We start from the raw sequence: 16,370 nt of genomic DNA, 5'->3' as shown, positions 1-16,370 counted from the left end.
AAATCAGGAGACATTGAAAAATTCAAAGGCTTCCAGATATTTTCGAAGGATCACTCACAAAATACACATAAAAAGCCTGTGTTAACATTATTTTACTACTTCTATCAACAACGACTCCAAGTAACAATAATATAATCATAACATTTACCAGTAATATAGTATCAACATTAAATATTGCACAAAGAAAGTTACTTTTTGCTTTCTATATCAACAAACATGATAAACAAAACGTGAACTAATAGAAACAAGTAATTAATTTCTAAACGTATGCGTTTGAATTTAAACATAAAGCTACATAATAATTGGGCTATGTGTGCTATGACTACCACGTGGAAATAGCTCAAACCTCGTGCACTCTGATTCACAACTAAACCCATCATTCGCTCGGCTAGTCCTGGTCCATCGACAGAAAAGTGTCGCGCTATTGCAACGACAATTAAAATAAAAAGCTATTTCTTGTGACTTACAAATTATCTCGATCAAAACGTTAGGACATAAAAAACACGAAATATGTTCAAAACAAATACGATTCGAAATGCTCAATTTGAAGAGATGTAGTGTTTCCTAATCTGCACAAATTTTTACTCAAGATGGTCTATTTTAATCATTGACCCATTAGTGTGTCGGTGGTTAGCTCGCAGGCTAGTAACGCTAACTCGGCTTTCATTACAGGCGATATGCACAATACAGATAACCCATTTTCAAGCTTTATACTTAATAACAACGAGCAAGCAAACAAATAATCAACCATGAGTTAATACTCGCAACCAGTGGTAACATGACTTTTAGTTCTTTTTAGTATTTTAGTTTGTTTGTTTTTTATGCCAGGAAGATTTAGTAACTTCTTTTCTAGACTCACACAGTACCGATTATTCGATCACTGAAGAAGTACGTGCACTTTTGGTCTTATATCATAATTTGAAAAAAGCGAAATCATGGATCACAATAAATAATAGAAATATGAACAAAAGTAGCTGATAATTAGTTGTTTTTGTTGGAACGTTAATTGTCATGAAGTATTTGTTTGTTCTGCATTACGCGCATAGCTATATGAGGGCTATCTGGGCTAGTCGTCCCTAATTTAGAAGTGTAAGACGAGAGGAAAGGCACCTAGTCATGACCAACGAACAGTGGGATTGACCGTCACATTATAATGCCCCCACGGCTGAAAGGACGAGCATGTTTGTTTGGATGGTGATTCGAACCCGCGACCATCAGATAACGAGCCGAACACCTCAACCACTTGACTATACAGGTCTGACCACGAAGTGTACTTGTTTGTTCGAGTTTAAGCACAAGCTAGCTACACAATGGATTATCTGTCCTCGGCTCACTACGGTTATCGAAACCTGGTTTTTAGCGTTGTAAGTCAAGAGACTCCGTCGGGCCACTGGGCGGGGATCTCATAAGATATAATAGAAGATAAAATACGGGTGTGGAGCAGAAATGAATAGAAAGAACAAGATATAAACTATACTAATTTTTAAAAATAACCTGGTGAAGGTTGTGGTTCGAAACCCCGTCACACCAAAAATGTTCGTCCTTTCAACCGTGGGGTCATTGTTATGTGCCGGTCAATCCCACTATTTTCTGGTAAAAGCGTAGTCCAAGAGTTCACGATGGGAGGTGATTTGCTGCCTTCCCTCTAATCTCACACTGCTAAATTAGGGACGGCTAGGGCAGATTGTCCTTGTGTGTCTTTGCGCGAAATTCAAAAACAAACGTAACTAAACCTGAAACAAGTGGGTTTGTAGACTTCGGTGTCGTCGATTAGAATTCTCTTGTATTATTAAAAAAATCCGTTGCAATAAAGATGCTAATTTGGCTGCCAATGTTTTTCAGATTTATGCTTTTCTAGTACTTATATTAACAGAATGGATTTATTTGATCTGAAGGTTAGCTGCTATGAAAAGAATTGATTGTGAAGATTAATGCCAGAATTGAAGCTAAAATATGGAGGGTTATGGGTTCGAATCCTCTTCATATCAAACAACCATGGGACTTTATAATATTACGGTCAATCACACTATTCGTTGGTAAGATAGTTGGCGGTGGGTAGTGATGACTATCTGCCTCTCCTCAAGTCTTACTCTGCAAAATTAGAGACAGCTAGAGCAGACAGCCCTCGTGTAGCTTTGCTCGAAATTCGGAACTCACCAAACCAAACTACGTTTAATACCACGATAAATGCACAAGAGTCGTTTATCTAAAATACGTCTGTGACGTTATACAAAACTGTACACATCTCATGCAAAAAAAACTTTCATTCACTTACATAGATTTCGATGGTCGTCACATTTCTAAAATTTTATTTTACGTTTTTGACAATGATTCGAAAGAAAACGTACAGGAGTCACTCACCACATTTGCCAGCGACACTGCTGTTCACCATAACATGGCCGTCTCCGTTTGACAGGAAATGAGGTAGGACAACCCTTGTTAAAGATACATGAGAGAAGACATTCGTGCCAAAGATCTGATAGTCTACTTCTGTGAAGATTCCATCAAATGTAGTCCTTTGAGAACGTCCTGCATTGTTCACCAAAATGTCTAGCTACAATTTAGAAGAACGAAAACCATTGTAAAGATTTGTTGTTTACATGTGAATACACTTTACAATATCAACTTGTTTGCTTTCATGTCCGATACACCTATCCCAGTGTACTAAAGATTGGAAGTCGCACATAGATTTTCCCAGAAAGTTAATATTTTAGTATTTTACATTCACGTATAACGACAGATCAGTGTAATAAACGGAAAAAAACAAACAAACAAAACAGAAAGGCTAAGTTTGCTTCTGTAAAAAATAAAAAGTAACATCTGACCTTCCTGCATTTCGGGATATTTCTTGAACTTATAATCTTCTAAACAGTGACGACAAGTACCGCTTTTTACAAGAAAAAACAACAACGCGAAATTTAATATAACTTTGGAACTTCGCCACTTACTAATTGTTAAATTTCAAAGATAGTAGAATCAGAAGACAGTTCAAAGTTCAAAGTTCAGATTTTTCTCTTTTATAATTTTAAAAACATAGCAAAGACTTCCCGGGAAGGGGTATGTTTCAACTTGAACTGAATTGATCGAATTGTGTAAATATAAAGTGTAAGCGGAAAAAATGTTATTTATTGAACAACTTTAAATTATTTAAGAGTATACGTTTTCTTTGTTATTGAAGTGGTTACCTTCACAAGATATCATAGAGAGAAAATTTTAATGTTAGTAAAAGGAATATTGAGTGTCAGTGTTACAGTTAATGGTACATCATTCAGATGAACAAAAACGGATATATTAACTAATTTAGGCTTCTTCAATACGTTTGTGAATGTAGAAGGAATGTGATTCTTCTGTCTTACTTTGTTGTACAGGATTTTTTATTCTTTGATACGAATTATAATTTAAAGTGTTATTTCTCAAAATCTAGTTTCAAATGTAGATAGAAAACAGAGTGAGTGAAACAGTAAGAATTGCTCTAAAGAATTTATTTGGAGACGGTACTGACAGTTTTGTCAATTTTAAATAAATATATACACTTGTAAATTGTTTTAAAACTTCGTTATTTTACACAAAAAGAAATCCACGAGTTGTTTTGCTTCTTATTACTTTAATCATCTCCAACTGCTCTTTTTTCTGAAATCTTTATTAGAAAAATATATGATGAATATATGTGTAAAGTCCAGTTTCTTACTTACACTTTACAGGACAGAATGTTGATACTTCACACTAATGATTTACTTTACGGCATCACCAGGCGTTCGACTCGTAAGCTGAAAGTCGCGGGTTCGAATCCCTGTCACATTAAGCATGCTCGCTCTTACAGTCGTGAGCAAGTTATAATGTGACGGTAAATCCCCTTATTCGTTTGTAAGAGAGTAGTCCAAAAGTTGAGGGTTGGTGGTGATGACTACATGTTTTCCCTCTAGTCTTACACTGCTAAATTAGGAATGGCTAGCGCAAAACAAACAAACAAATTATTATTAACTGTATACATCAATTGTGAGGCCTCGTTTATACTACTGTGTACTGATTGGGCTCCCTTCCTCAAGAAGAACATTGAATTGTAGGAGAAAGGTTCACAGAAGCGTCACGAGGATGATAGGATTGTCATATGAAGGGAGACTGAAATATCTAACCTTTTTTTACTCTGGAAAAAGGAAGGATTTGACCGAAGTGTTTAAAATTATTAAGGGTACTGATGATATAAATAAATCAACTTTTTGTGTTTAGCGGTGGAAACAATAAGACAAGGAGTCATAAGTAAATGTTCAGGCAGCGTATGTATCGTTTGCACTTTAAACATTATTACCTTTTACACAAAGTGGATTACTTTCGGAAAGAACTATCTTCAAGTGTGGTTGAGGCAGAAATGGTTGGATATACATATTGGTAATAAGAGGTAGTTGTTTTGGGAACCACAATGTCAATAAGCTCATTTATGTCTCTATAAAATTTTATGAATTTGTTTACAAATACCACAAGTTTACGATTTTGAAAATGAAAATTATGTCAAACGCTATTAAGCCTTAGCCAGTTTTAGTTTATATATACAAAGATATGGGAGGCATTTAAAATTGAAAAATTATTTACTACAATGCTTAAAGACAAATTGCTCGAAAATGTAAAACACAAAACCGCCTTACATAAATCTCAGTCTTTGAAAATTTAATGTATGTATTGCACTTACATACCTTTTTGAAGTGTCCAACAACTTTCTGAAAGCATTCCGAGTGTTTGGAAAAGTCCGTAATGTCAAAGGGCACTAGAAGGACGTCATCATCTTTTAACGAACCTCGGACTTAAAATGGAAAAATTAATTTAGGTGCATGAAAACCTGGGCTTATCAATTATCTACGACTTTGTTTTAAAAGTACTTATTTCACAGGGCTAGATCGTTGTGTCAAATAGTTCTCCGAAGCTGTTCTATCTTTGCAAGCAAAATTCTATTATTCAACTTTTTTCACAGTGCAATTACAGATTAAAAACAAAATATAAGGTAGTGAGTGGTCAACCACAAAGTATTAACCCCTCTCCACAAAAACAAACAATCCATTAACTTTTAAGAAAGGCAGTCAGACAGCTTTAAAACAAAATATTCAATAGTACCTCATCGGAAACAAATTGAATGTGCATAAATAAGTGCTAGACATTTTGCAATTTTCTAAGTTATAGAAACGTAACAATTTGCCATTTCATTTTCAATACTTACAAAATATTCTAGTCTTAATATCAAAGTTTATTAGTCCAAAATAAGCAATCATATCAGAAACAAAACAATTTTAAAATAAGGAAATATATTACATAAGACTATCCAGACCCTCCGCTATATTAATTGATAAATAGTGTAATAACCGTCAACAACTAAAAGTGCTTGTTCTGTTTCTATAATTGTTAGTAACTAAAAGTATTGGTTCTGGTGCAACAACTGTGAATAACTAAAAGTGTTGGTTCTGGTGCTACAACTTTCAATAACTAAAAGTGTTGGTTCTGATGCTATAACTGTTAATAACTAAAAGTTTTGATTATGGTACTATAACCGTCACTAATTAGTGATGCTGTTTCTTTCGCTACAACCATCAGTAACTCAAAATGCTGGTTTTAGTACCAGACCTTTCAGTGACTAACAATGTTGGTTCTCTTCTCTAACTGTCAGAATGGGAAATTCTGTTTCTGGTGTTAAATCTCCAACAATTCGAAATGCAGTTTATGGTATTTTAACCTTTTTAAAATGACACTCTTGTTTCCATGAATTATTTATTAAACAGTTTTGTTGTTTATTGTTTTCGTATCTGATGATGGCGGTTTACGTGCTCACGTATTACATATTTATGTTTTAATTTCACTATTTGTTTCTCTCTCTTTTAAGTAAAAGGAAGCGATTACTTCCCATCGCGATGCCACAAATTATTTTAAAGTTACACCTACTTAACTTTTTCATCACAAATAATAATCCATAGTATTTGCAGTAAATTTTACATTAATGCATCACTATAGTTATATTCTAGGCTTTTAGTTTATTAGTTTGTATATGTAAAGACAGTATGTTTTCACGTGTCAAGAAAATTCACAACTGGTCAATTTCTTTAATATCTGATGGAAAAGAGATTGCTATAGATAAACAAAGATGTTATTTACGTCTTTTTAACACCAGTCTCTGTTTTAAGAATGTAGTTGTTTTTTTTATTTTGATAATACTAACCTATACACTCTATCTTCACGGCCTCCAACTTGTCTACATTTCTTCCAGACAAAGCTAGTCTGACTCAATATTTGGCCAGCTCGTAAGCTAATGCTTCTCCAATTCCACAAGAAGCCCCTGTGATCCATGCAACTTTACCACGTAACTCAGCTAATAAAAAGTCATATAAATCAATATATCTTCACTTCAGCATTTACTAACATTAACTTTGAAGTTTACCTTTAGGAATAATCAGCTGGCGTGGATGACAAAAGCACTTTGGCAAATCTGACCATATTAAAACATATATATATAGTGGTTTGTGTCTCTCTGTCTCGTTCAGAAACTGTTTGCAACAATTCATTAACGCAATTTTCTAAATTTATTTTGAAATTTTTTTCAGTGTATCTCACATTTCTAAATGGACAGAAACTGTGAAAGTTATCATATTAAGCCTGTTTTCAATTGTTGAAAAACATTGGTCAGCAATAGTATTGAACTTAATGGTAAAAATTGGGACACTCAAGACAGATAACACTGAAGTACTTTGAATTTCTATCTGAACGAATAGGATAATGCTGATCTCACAAACAGGTGGAATGACCTATCTGCTGAAATCTTAGAGGTAGACAAAAAACTTCCAATTAACTACAAAAACTGATGTCTGGTAATGTATCCAATATCATGCTGGTATAATACGTGTTCTCATAATAAGATGAAAACAGATACACAATGATCGTTGTTGAGATAGGATTTCCCGATTTACCTTTTCATAAGGTTAGAGTAAAGATGTCGGCATTTATATGATAGGAAAAGCTCTTTCTTAGAATATTAGCAATACTTTATAAGTCAGAAACTTACTGTAATAACAAAGTGGGTTTTCCGATAACCTTTTTTAGCGTTGTCCTGAAACATTTTAAAAGTAATGGTGAAAAATATGCTTGAAGTGAATTTAATCTACGATCCATTTTGTGTTTTGTATCTGCCTTATTAGGTATGAAGAAAAATAAAAGGTAGATCTTTCTCAACGGAAAATGTTTTTATCATAATTTATGTTAAAGAGTGAGTGGGTTTTGCGTTTCATGGACCAAAGCAACAAGTCTATCTGCACCTGTTGTCTAGCGCTATTTTTCGTGTTGTGTGTCTGACTGTGTAAAACTATATTCTTTGTATGATATCTTCATTACGAAAAAAAATTGTAATGTTTATTGCTATCAAGACGATTGTTGTGAATTAGAAAACAAACTAGATACGTTTCGCATAAACACTTTATAAATGAACATGTAAACCAATATACTATATTTCCAGGCTTCCTTATCATAATTGTTATTTTCACCATGTGCACAGTGACATTGTAAAATTAACAACACAATACCAATGGCTTTATTACGCTGTTACTTATTATATAGGCATAGTTTGTCAACGTTAGAACCTTATCTTGTGACCTTCTAATTCTGAACAATTATATACTAAAAGTAATCACACAACTCTGAGGACTTCATTACATCGTCTTTTAAGCACAGTTTCAAATGTTAAACCCTTACCTGGGGACCTTCAGCTTCTGTGCTATTATATAGTAAAAGTAACATTACAATCCCAACAACATTACTGCCCCATCTGAAAACGTTATTAAAATCTTACCTGTATTCTCAAGACGGCTGGTATGGGAATTACAACTTTAATTCAAAATAAAATAACAACATTCCGACCTTTTTAAATCTTCACCAACCGTCTTGAGAATACATTTTTACTTCAAGTGGGTTTCTCCTCATTATGAATAACATTACCTGGTGGCCTTCCATATCTTTCAGCCCTCAAGAGTGTTAGATCTCCATCTGCACGAAAATAAAACCACCTAAACCACAAGACCACAAACAGTAATATAATAATACAGATTAACCATATCCATTCAGCATCCATGTGACCGACAGACTACGAATACTGTTGCTCACTGTGCATAAAATTCTTCTTTGCATCGTTCGGTAAAAATACTTCTTTTGACGCAAAACGACGTCAGTCACATGGGTGGCTGCCTGCTGTTGTGAACAGGGTAAAGGTTCACACTTGTATGATCATTTTAAGTTACAACACTAGTCGCGTTAGTTAAGTGTTACAGCTTCAAAGAGAAACGTGCATAAATAAAATAAACTTCTTGAATATCCTGTTCATTCAGTCCCAGTATTTATGGTTTCGCATACTTGATCCAGTTTTTCAAAGGTGACTCCCCGTGTAGACGGTTAAGTAATATAAAACTCTACATATATTGATATGTACTGTGTAAATAGAATTTCTTTTAATTTTAGGTTAATTACATTGATCTAAATATATTTAATCTGTTGACATTTACACACGTAGTATTTCTTACACTGTCAGTGTCATAGGTGATATCATTAAACGAGAACAGTGTTGATAACATTCAGTTAATACATATAATATTACCAGTTAATGAACAAAGAATCTTTGATACCGTACTAGCTTCACCAAGGTTTTCCTTTCCAATGCTTCCACTGTAATTGATGTATTGACAAATTTGTCTTGTGAAACGTTTTATTTTCAAATAATATCATGTAAGTGTGGTGAACTTGTCATACGTATTGCTGTGTTTAGGCACAGTCAAATGTTATGACTTACTATCCACTTTTAGATTTCTGTAATATTTTATAGATTCCACCCATCAAACTGCCACCAAGGAAATTGCTTCCCAAATGATTGACCCAACTATATATTTTACCTGTTTTGATATTACGCGTATTGATTTAATTATTTCAACTAATTTTTTCATTGAAGTAATGCAAAGCCTAATTTTTGGAAAACTAACTACCAAGCTTAATTATTTGGTTTAAAATTTGTGATAAATATTACCCAAATTTGTCTCCTAACAGAACTATCTTTTTTTTGAAATTCCATTTTTGACGCTTGCTACATAAATCTACAATAGACAAATTAAGAGGAATGTGTGGAAAAAACCACACAAGAGACATTTTGTAGTCGATATGATGTTTATCAAGGGTCAAGGGACGTTCCAAGTTTTAGCTCTATATTTTTTACCCCAATAAAACTGGTAAAATGTTTAAAACTGTCCCAGTTAGTCTGTTTCCTTATGTGAGTTAATCATGTACTCAAACACCAAGGTAACCAGTAGTAAAGGATAAAAAGGTGTTTAGAGCAGTCTGTGAGATGAATCGAAGCCAAACTATGTCAAAACAGAGTGAATGTAAAGTTGTAATGAAGGCATAGTTATCTGTTTATGTATCGCTACTGTGAATGGACAACACTATGTAACACTAATTTTGTTCCTGGTGGGTATGTGTTATTTTTTAATTGCTTATGTTGTCAAAGTACGGAAAATGACCATTATTCCCTTCAAACTTTACTTTTGTGACCTGGATAATGAAATTTAGAAATTAACCTATTTTCTATGTAAAAATGGGCAAATTTGAACATTTACATTTACATAAGATCTGAATAAAACAACAAATATGAATCAAGATTTACATGTATTTATACTAAAGTTATATAAAAATGAACACAAATGTTTAGAAGTTAGTAGTTTTTCGAGATTTGCAACCGTAATATAAATCGCTTTCATGTATCAGTCTCCAAATATAGTCTCCCATCATGTTTTCGTTATACGCTCCCAGGTCACAAAAGCAAAGTCTGAAGAAAAAATAGGTCTTTTTCCATTTACTTTAGGCATAAGCAATTGGGTTGATTGTTTTGAATTTCGCACAAAGCTACTCTAGGGCTATCTTCTGTGTTATTTTACAATTCTTGTTGAAATTGTCAGAAATTTAGTTTATTTGTTGAAATTCGTGCAAAAACACTCGGGTGCTATCCACGCCACCTATCAGTAACTTAAACATCCAACACCAGAAGGAAGACAGCTTGTCTGCACTGCGTACCGCTAGCTTTTGGGCTGCTATTTTCCAATGGAATGTGGTATTGGTCATCATGTTATAAGATACCAAGGATGAACATGTTTAATAGCTTTCCACTGACACAGTGGCACGTCCGCGGACTTATACCACTAGAAAACGGGTTTCGATACCCATAGTAAGAAAAGTATAACTCACCCTTTTTGTACTTTGTGCTTAATAGCAAACAACGTGTTCTATAAAAATATTTTCTTCTTATTTTGTTTTTGTATTTACTCTGCTCTGAAAATAATAGTTACATTCTGAAATAAAATCAAAGGCTATATATTACATTAGTTTTTCACTGAGATGTAGTGAAAAAAATGTTAAACTTTTAACTAAAATAATATAAGCAAATTAAATTATCAAATATAAAAGAATATATTCTACTCACCCACGACAGTAATAACACAATTATAAAAAAATCACTTTTAAATTTTTTTTTCTTGTTTTCACTGATATTGAATACTTTTAGTCATTAACTATCACAGCGATATGTAGGACAAGATATGTCTAAAAACTGGGTTTCGATACCCGTGGAAAACATGCATACCAAAACTCTTCACCACCTCTTTAGATGTGTGTTTTCAAAATCAAGACCCAAGTGATTAACAATAGGTAAGCCGTTGCTCAAAATATACCCAGTAATAATATTTAAATTGTTAGTGTTAAGTATTTTCCAATATACATATCAATCAACAGATGGCGAATTAACCAAGACGCCCATCAATAGAGCAGCTTTGTGCTCATATTCAAACAAACACACTATGACATTGAATGTTCATCAGTCAAGTTACAGAAACATAATTGTCAACAAAAATATTTCTAACCGTTTTTAAAAATATCCAAAACGTTTTCGAACTTTTCTTAGTAATAAGTACATAACAAAAATATTAATAGATATTAAAACACTGTTTACATTCATATTTCTTACGTAATTTCATCATAATACCTCAAAGAGAAAATAATTAACCAGATACTTAACATATCCACTCGTCGGGTCATATAACTTATTATACATTCTGCATAACAGTATATAACAAACCAAACAGTATAATTAGTTGTATTTGCTTTCTCTTGCCACCTATCTGTAATTTGAACATTCAAGACCAGGGGGTGGGAATAGTTTCCCAGTATTGCCCAGTGCTAACTCCTGGGCTGCTTCTTACCAATGGAATGTGAAATTGTCAATTATTATGACATTTATATTACCCATTACTTAGAGAACGAGTTATTGTAACCAATAATTCAATTTACATATTTTGATTGTATTGAAAAGCACGCTTATTTTACTGCAATTAAATATAATAAATGAACAAATTACTCTTTAACTTTACTATTATATAAAATGCCAGCATTTACCACCCACTTGACGTTCCATAAACAAAAGTTTAAGACTGTCCAACATGAAAAGTGCTTTTGCTAGGATCTCGTTATGTGGTCACTCATAGAAAACAGATGGGCTATTTTATCATATCACTGATGCATAACAACTCATGGCAAGAAAAGAAAAATCTGTCTTTGTATTCGCCTGAACCAAACAAATTAGATATTTCTGTATCTTCTGCTTAAACGTATCAATTCTACAAATGAGCGTAATCGTGAAAAGATATTTAATTATAAACCAAATGATTATTTTCAAAATTTATGGAAACGTAAGATATGAAATTCAAAGTTTGATCATAGCCCACTATGATATCATATATACTCAGGAAAACTTCTGGTACAAAGCATCATAATTTATAATCTTATTGGATTAGATATCATACAAATTATGTTCATTTCAACTAAGTACGTAAGATTTTATATAATTTATAAACCATAACAAATAATCTTTCGAAGTTCAATTTAATTATGTTATGTTGTAATTTCGATAGACTCAGAAAATATAACTAACGGATACAATTCAATGTTTCAGTAAGTATAATATCAGTGTTTCTTTGTGTCAGATGATCTGTTCTGAAAGTGACACTTATTTTCATGTTTAGATTTGTAAGGCAGTAAATTTAAATGATCTATGTAAATTGCAGTTACTGCTGTTACCTCTTTGTATGGAATTTGTTTGTTACTAACTACATATAGTCTACAGGTTTGATCTGTGTCTTTCAACTTATTCGTGGCACGAAGCGCGTGTTTAACATCCGAGATCAATGATCATCTTGATAGACTTTCGTTTTTGAAAACATGCAGGTAGAACGTCAAATTTAAATACACTTTTTGACTTATTGTGTTCGTTGAAACAGATAACGCTTGTATCTGAATGTATCATAGAAAACTCTGTCTGACTGAAGGATTTATTAAAGGAAGAAGTAATCAATATGGAAAATAGGTTTATGAAAACAAAAGTTAAGCAAGTAAATTATTATATATTACCGCTATCTACGCATTCACATTGTACATAATATTGAAAATAAATGATTCAAACTTTATATTGTTATATATTTTTTACAGAAATTTAATGTTCACCATAGTTTAACATGAGCTTTTGTATGCTACAAAATTTTAAAATTTGTAAAATGTTTACATGTGAATGTGTCTTTGCAATATTCTACTTCTCAATATTTGATGAGACATATATTTTAATTAGTTTGTTTTGGAATGTCGCACAAAGTTACTCGAGAGGTATCTGTGCTAGCCGTCCCTAATTTAGCAGTGTAAGACCAGAGGGAAGGCAGCTAGTCATCATCACCACCGCCAACATTGGTCTACTCTTTTACCAACGAAAAGTGGGATTGACCGTCACATTATAACGCCCCCACGGATGGGAGGGCGAGCATGTTTGGTATGACTCGGGCGCGAACCCGCAACCCTCAAATTGCGAAGCGCACGCCTTAACTCGCTAGGCCATGCCAGGCCCATATTTTAATTAGTGAATTACAATTTTTTTCATATTTCCTACTTTTCACTGTGTTTAACTGATTGTGGTGTCAGTCAGTTAAGAGTACCTTCACAAAATGATGACAAGCCGATTAAAGCAGATGTTGTTAAGAGTTATCCAAATTAGATTTAGATTTTGGAACTTTAATTTTTAACTTTTAATTTAAGCTTTTGACAAAATTGTAAACATTTTGTCAGGTTATTTGTTTTTAAATATTTGCTTTATATTATAATTTTACTGCAAAGGTTATATTTTCATTTTTAACTATACTTTCAGCTTACAGATAAATTAATACTGAACAAGTAAGAGAGAACATATAATTTTTTCTTTATGTATTTTCTCTCTCTTACCAGTTGCACACACTCATTACAAACAATTTTCTTTCTTGAGCTCTGTTTTGAACTAAGTTTGTGTGTTAATAAAAACGATTCTTTGTTGTATTTTCTGAAAGCACCCCTTCTATTTGGTGAACTACAGAGGGACAAAAACTAATTTATCTGCAGCTATGTTTCCGTCGGACCTCCTATTTAAGAGACACTAACCGTTTACTTTTCTGAAAACACTTGCACAGAAATACACCATAAATCAAAAATTTCACAGAGTAATGTATTTTCACAATCACAATCTGCGAATCTCGGATTCAAATCCCCGTCACACCTAACATGCACGTACTTTCAGCGGTGAGGATGTTATAACGTGCGATCAATCCCATATTTTTGGTAAAAGAGTATCCTTATAGATGACGATGGGTGTTGATGACTAGCTTCCTTCGTTCTAGTGGTGCACTGCTAAATTAGGGATGGTTATTGCATATAGCACTCGTGCAGCTTTGCCCGAAATTCAAACGAAACATTTTTTACTTGATTGCTAACAATATTTCAATGCGAAATATATTTCCACTACTCTTCTATCAACGAATAATGAGATTCTCCGACACATTATAACGTCCCTACGGCTGTAGAGGTAAGCATGTTTGGTATGAAGGGGATTTGAACCCACGACGATGGGATTGCGAGTCGAGTGCCACCTGGCCATGTGTGGCCGTTTGTGAGCGTTTTTTATATAAATACTTTTTCTTCTGGACAATGAAAGAGATGGCAATTAATTGAGAAACAAACAATTCATCTTTGAAAAATCAATCCATGGCAGACATATAAGTCAAAATGACTGGTGAAGTTATTGTAATTCACTGTAATATGTTGTTGATTAAATAAAGATGTAGAATTTATGATTGAATACGTTGTAAAGTGTTTCAAATCACACGAAATCGATTGACACTTCTTGGTTTCTAAAATCATACAAATATAAAGATTTTACTAAAATTATCTTAAAAGTAAAGCATATAAACGAACTAATGGAATCAGCATTCGTGTTGTAAAAAAGTCAGTATACACACAAACACAAGAAATTCATACAAATACGAAACCAACGTTTAACCAATTAATATGTTAAGAAACCAATAATGCTCATACTAGAAAGAATCTAGTATTCTTCCGAATAAAATACATTCTGTATTTATTCATGTGTAAGACTTTGATTGAGCTTAGGTGTTTAAAATAACTAACACGTGAATACACACAAGCTACTTTCAATTCTATTCATAGAACATTGCTAAGTGAGTCATCAAACAACTAAAAATCTAGCCTATATTTCTCATACAATTGACAAATCTCTTGCTCGAACATACTTGAGAAATCTGACGAGTTAGAGTTGAAAAAGTGACTTTGGTCTTTCCACTGCGATGAAGTCATACACAATGTGGTCGTTTTTCCAATTCATGTGTGAGATTTGTAGGTTTGCGCAAAATTCAAAACAAGTAAAAAACAGAAAAAAGTAAACCCTGTCTTAGAAGAAAGCACTATCCCATGAGTGTTGCCCTTCTATCATAGTATACCCTGAGTAGTAGGTGTAATGTTCCATGGACTTTTACTTTCTGTTGCCTTAAAAGAAGGGAACTCATTTAGGTTTACTCCTTTGCATAGGCCTCTCTATTGTTTGAATGTAGAATTCTGGCTACTGTGTGAAAAGAATTAATTATATTGTTTCAGAAGATAGTATTTTCCTTACTTGAGAATGTGTTTCAGATACATACTTCACTGAACACCTTTCCAACTTTTTCTCGGCATTATTGGTTCACGTTATTCCTGTCTCATCTATGAATGAAGTTAATACTGAATGCAAGTGTTGATGGGGATCTACTGTGGATGGATCTTATGTTGCTCTTTTATTGGTGGATGGTTATTTCCACCAGATGATTATATCATGTATTAGTAAAGTTCACATTAAAATGTGATTTAGTTGGAGCATAGTTCAAGATTAATTGTGTGTGCAAGATCTCAACAGTGGGTACATGAGAAATAACTATTGTATATGTAGAGATATATCTATTGGAAATACATTTTCAGGTGAGGAAAATGTATTTTTTCCCCCATCTTAAGAGCTGGCTATTACAGATCTCGGAGGTGGTTTGTTCTTGGAGTTATACCTCATTCATTACAAACTGGCCTATGGTTCTGCCAAGTCCTCAGCTTTAAAATTGTTGGACCCCATTCACCACTTATGGCTTCAGCTCTGCACAGGCGATTTTTCACACTTCTCCAGTTCAGAGTTTGTACACCAAGTCTCACAAACCTCCTCTTCATCTCTGTTGCTTTTAACTTTCTTTACTTTATTCTGAAAAACTTTGATCCACACCACAGTATCCCCTCTGGGATTGTGTCTTTCTTCCTTGTTGTGCAGTGTTTTTTCAGAATAGGTGGTCTGCCATATTTTCCATTTGGTCTTTGTGTCCAAGCATAGATGGCTGAATTGAGTCTGTTCTTAGATAACATTGCTCTCTCCACTGGTCAATCGACCCCGCCATGGCTTATCCCCACCTGTGACTTTTCTTTGAGTCATCTGAGGAAAGCAGTGATTCCCAATTGGAAGTTCTGTCTTATGTTTGTTGATCATCTTCCAAACAATCCTTCCATTCCTATTTATAAGGATGAGTTCAAAATCAGGTGACTGTGATCTCTGCCAGGGTTGATTGTGGTTCAGTAGTTGTATATACAATCCCCTCTACCGATTCTGTGTTCACTGCTGAGCTGTATGCCATTTCTCATGCCCTCTAGCATAAAAAGGCTATGCTGTACACCAATTGTACTATTTATACTGACTCTCTTGGCTCTCTACTGGCACTAGAACACTTCATGTGAGTTCTCAACCTGTTCTCATTAGTATTCAAGCCTGACTGACCCATTTTTCTTTGTCTTCCATTTCTATCCAGTTTTTGTGGATACCAGGCTATGTTGGCATTTACTGGAATAAACTCACTGACACCACAGCTAAGTTTGTCTGCTCTGTTGCTATCACTACGAAGTCTGTACTATATATAGACTATAATCCAGTATTCAAGAAGTGA

The 16,370-nt window shown here is 33.7% G+C and overlaps 2 protein-coding genes across 2 annotated transcripts in view; one reads left to right on the top strand and one right to left on the bottom strand.

Annotated features, from left to right (window-relative positions):
* LOC143252264 (uncharacterized) overlaps positions 1-16,370 on the top strand; it is a 260,355-nt gene that overhangs the window by 117,123 nt on the left and 126,862 nt on the right. The window lies entirely within an intron of this gene.
* Positions 2,354-16,208, bottom strand: LOC143254443 (dehydrogenase/reductase SDR family member 7-like). The gene is made up of 4 exons (XM_076509630.1): positions 16,126-16,208; positions 6,197-6,255; positions 4,689-4,795; positions 2,354-2,554 (listed from the first exon to the last, which is right to left on the bottom strand). The coding sequence occupies exons 1-4, from the start codon at positions 16,206-16,208 to the stop codon at positions 2,354-2,356; spliced, it is 450 nt and encodes a 149-aa protein (XP_076365745.1).

Source organism: Tachypleus tridentatus, chromosome 6 (assembly GCF_004210375.1).
Source record: "Tachypleus tridentatus isolate NWPU-2018 chromosome 6, ASM421037v1, whole genome shotgun sequence".
Taxonomy (NCBI): Eukaryota; Metazoa; Arthropoda; class Merostomata; order Xiphosura; family Limulidae; genus Tachypleus; species Tachypleus tridentatus.
Note: the sequence above shows the minus strand (reverse complement) of the source record. Positions and strands in the feature narration are given on the sequence as shown.